Here is a 3,873-nt window from a genome sequence, read left to right on the forward strand (position 1 = left end):
AGACGATGAGAGAGCACTGTATGAAAAATGTTAGGAAATGAAGAATACAGCTTACACAGTGTGTGTGAGAGAGAGGAAGATGATGAGAGACCACTGTGTGAAAAATGGTTGGAAATGAAGAATGCATCTTACACAGTGTGTGAGAGATAGAGAGGGAGACGATAAGAGACCACTGTGCGAAAAATGGTTGGAAATGAAAAATGCAGCTTACACAGTGTGTGTGTGTGTGTGTGTGTGTGTGTGTGTGTGTGAGAGAGATGGAGACGATGAGAAACCACTGTGTGAAAAATGATTGGAAATGAAGAATACAACTTACATAGTATGTGTGTGTGAGAGAGGGAGATGATGAGAGACCATTGTGCGAAAAATAGTTGGAAATGAAAAATGCAGGTTTCAGTGTGTGTGAGAGAGAGGGAGACGATGAGAGACGATGATAAATTCATACGTACTGGTATAATAAAATCGTGGACAAATTAGAACATGACATGTGGATTATACTTTCTACGTCACTAATTAATGATATTTTTTTAAATACATATCATATCACTAAATTTTTCTTATATTTTAATAAAAAAATTATTTTACCAAAAGACTTAAATATCCTTTTTTTATATTGGACAAAAATTATCCTAATCCTTTTAATTCAGTCAAAATTCAATTAACTTTAGTTTTATATTTTTAAATTTAAATCAATTTAATAATTAAAACCAAAATACATTTTATTATTCATATACGCTAAAAAATCGTTTTATTTCTCATGAACTCTAATTTAATCTCTCTTGTCCGCTTCATACAAAAAAGAAGAACATATCTAAAAAATTGTTCTTCATCATTGTATACCAATCTACTAATAAAGAACAACCTCACTCCTAATCTCCTACCCGGACAGCAGTATTCTATCCTCACCCTCTCCCTTCCTAGCCGTGCTCCCTCTCTGTCGGTCTTTACTTAGTAGCGGCACGCACCAGCATCCGCCTTGTTGTTCTCCATCGTTCTCCTCCCTTTCTAGTCAAAGAAAAAGAAGAACCCAATTCCTCTAGCAAAGGTTTTTTCTCAGGGCATCGTCGGCTCTATCGCCGCTTCAGCTCACGGCACCACTCTCATTGTTTACTTGCATTTCTTTGCCAACATCATGGAGGTTCCTCAGCAAAGACTTTTTCTCTGTTATCAATTAATTTCTCATCTTGTTTGTGTAACTTCTGTAAAATATTGAATTGCAAAATAATTTCTCACGTGGTCATTATACTTGAATTATATCTATTTTAGTAATTCACTAATTCAGCTGGATTATAGTCCTCAACGAATATGTGAACTTGAGTAAACTTGAATGACCTGATAGTTGGATATTTTTTGTGTTACAAAAAATTTCTTCAATCAGCGTGAACCACAAGGGGAAAAATGGATAGTACTCACATTAGAGCAAGCTCTCCAAAGCATGATAGTTTTTCCGATGTGTAATGCTGTAAAACCTTGGTTACTTCCCCATCTTTTTCTTCCTGCCATTATTATAAACACAGAACAAGAATTTTAACACATCTTGTTCACAACAAAGAAAGTAATCCGGTTTTAGAAATGCTTGTAGAAGCAACATTTGTGATATGGTCCTAGACCTTGAAAACGTGATTTCATATGGATTATGCAAGGGGCAAAGCCAAGAGAGCCGGAGTGCTGGATTAGGTTTTAGAAATAACAGAAAGGTGGTTTTCGTAAGTGTTTATGTCAGTTGTCTTTATCATGAATGAAAAATTGCTTGCTAAGAAAGCTTTTAAAATAAAATTAGAACTTTTGGACGCCTGCAGATGCCATGATCCTTGCCTTTGCCTCTGGCTTGAATAAATTTCAGTATTTGCTTGAAAGAATAGTTGAGGAGCCATCACAGAGATCCATAAAATCGATACGGCAATCAAATGACAAAGATACAAACCTGAGTTGCCAAGACTTCAAATTCTCCACTACCAACAACATAAAAACAGTCACCTTCACTGCCCTGAAAAGTATAACTTTTGTCACAATTTTTGCCATTGCAAAATACAAACCAAGTCAAAATAAACAGAGGTTTCTAATATTAATGCAAGCTCCATTCAAGAATAGTGTTAATCCATTTAGAGACTTAAGCTCCACATTGTAGTGTTTGGTAGTACTATATCTTAGAGAACCATCATTATTATAAATCCCTTTAGAAGCACGTTGTAGACCAGAAATATAATCTTCAGATACTGCTGCACCAGCATCACAATAATCTACTGGCGACCTGAAATTCAAGTGGAAAGACTCTTGAAATACATATGCTAGTTACTCAAGGTTAACCACAGTAGAATAGACAACCAATTCATCCATCATTAGATAACATACTAGATCTCATTAAAATTCAGTTCAATGATAAACATCAAATAAATCGACTCAGTTATCTTACATAAAATAAATACACCAAACATAACTCTGCAAAAATGGACAGCCAATTTACAACATGAATATAATTTTAGGATTTATATGTATGAAATATGAATCTAATTTTAAACTAACCTCAAAATTTACAACATGAACTAAGACTCACATTTCCCCTTAGTCCCTTAGCATTACTTCCAAAGATTTTGGATCATGCAAGTGTTTCTACTTAAATGTGGATTACAAAGAAATTGTAGTATACTATGTATGAATATAGGTGTCAGCATGGTTCATCCGCTTTGTACACATGTCTTTGCCAAACTTTTTGTGTTCTTTTTTGGGACCATCAGTGAGGACAGTATATGATAAATGCTTCTAAATTCAACTACAGCAATCAAAATACAGTATATAAACATATCTAAATTTCAGAATTAAATAAGGCACAAAATCACACACCAGTCCATAATTGGTTCAGTCTCCCCAAGCTAAAGATAATGACAAAACAAATAGGACTTGTTCAGAAACGATACCTCTTTGCACGCTTGGGATCAATTAAGGCTAGTTGGGCAAGCTTGGCAGCTGACATTGCTTTTTTAGAATCAGCTGCAGATATGTATTCTGAACCAGAGACTAGCATCTCAGGTTTGATGGTTGTTGACCCATCCATGGATTGACTGTGTTGGTGTCTAACTCTAGGCCGTTCATTGTTACCAAGGACACTGTTCTCTGCAGAAGAGGTAGGCCCTCCTGATGCAGGACCTGATGTGAGTGCCAAACCTGAAGCTGCAGCAGCATTAGATGGCTCACCCATTTGAAATGTTGATGTCGCAGATGATGAATTGAATTTATCCATATCGAGGTACATTGAAAGTAAGTCCTCCTCTGTGTCATCAGAAAACGGCGCCACATCGGCGCCTCCAACAACACCAAGGTCACTGTCGAAGCTGATATCATCAGGTAGGGTTAGAATCTTTGAATGAGCACGCCTGTGTCCCCTATTTCTTGGAGGATTATCGGGCATCGTGACTAAATCCACATTCCATGACCAAAGTGACTGGAGTCTGGGCTAGAACCTGGAACCACAACCCTAACGAACACTATGCAATTGCAATGTTACTGCTAAGCTAATACAGTCCAACCACTCCAAACCCCCCAGTATATCTCATTCCACGAAATATGACAGCCTAAGAATCGAAGAAGGAAAAAAAGCAGAAAAAAAAATCAATTGCCTAACGTGAAAGTCCGAGTAATGGTAATTCTAAAAATGATAAAGAATAAGCATCATGCATACGAAATCGATAACAATGAAATCGCAGATTAGTAGCAATTAGGCGCAGTGGAAAGACGATTCAAACACTTTTTATTTTTTATGTTTTATATATGTTTTTGTTGTAAACTTTTAATTTTTAAATTGATTTAAATTTAAAAATATAAAACTAAAGTTAGTTGAATTTTGACTAAATTAAAAGTATTAGGATAGTGGATAGT

General features: G+C 35.8%; 1 protein-coding gene and 1 long non-coding RNA gene across 2 annotated transcripts; both read right to left on the minus strand.

Moving 5' to 3' along the window:
* On the minus strand, window positions 1,285-2,002 carry LOC107647996. The gene is made up of 3 exons (XR_001621690.2): window positions 1,925-2,002; window positions 1,414-1,496; window positions 1,285-1,332 (listed from the first exon to the last, which is right to left on the minus strand). It is a non-coding gene; the product is annotated as an uncharacterized LOC107647996 (long non-coding RNA).
* LOC107646325 (probable transcription factor PosF21) lies at window positions 2,771-3,406 on the minus strand. The gene has a single exon (XM_016350516.2). It carries the CDS (start codon window positions 3,404-3,406, stop codon window positions 2,903-2,905), a length of 504 nt encoding a protein of 167 aa, XP_016206002.1. The 3' UTR covers window positions 2,771-2,902.

This window comes from Arachis ipaensis, chromosome B06 (genome assembly GCF_000816755.2).
Source record: "Arachis ipaensis cultivar K30076 chromosome B06, Araip1.1, whole genome shotgun sequence".
NCBI classification, from domain to species: Eukaryota; Viridiplantae; Streptophyta; class Magnoliopsida; order Fabales; family Fabaceae; genus Arachis; species Arachis ipaensis.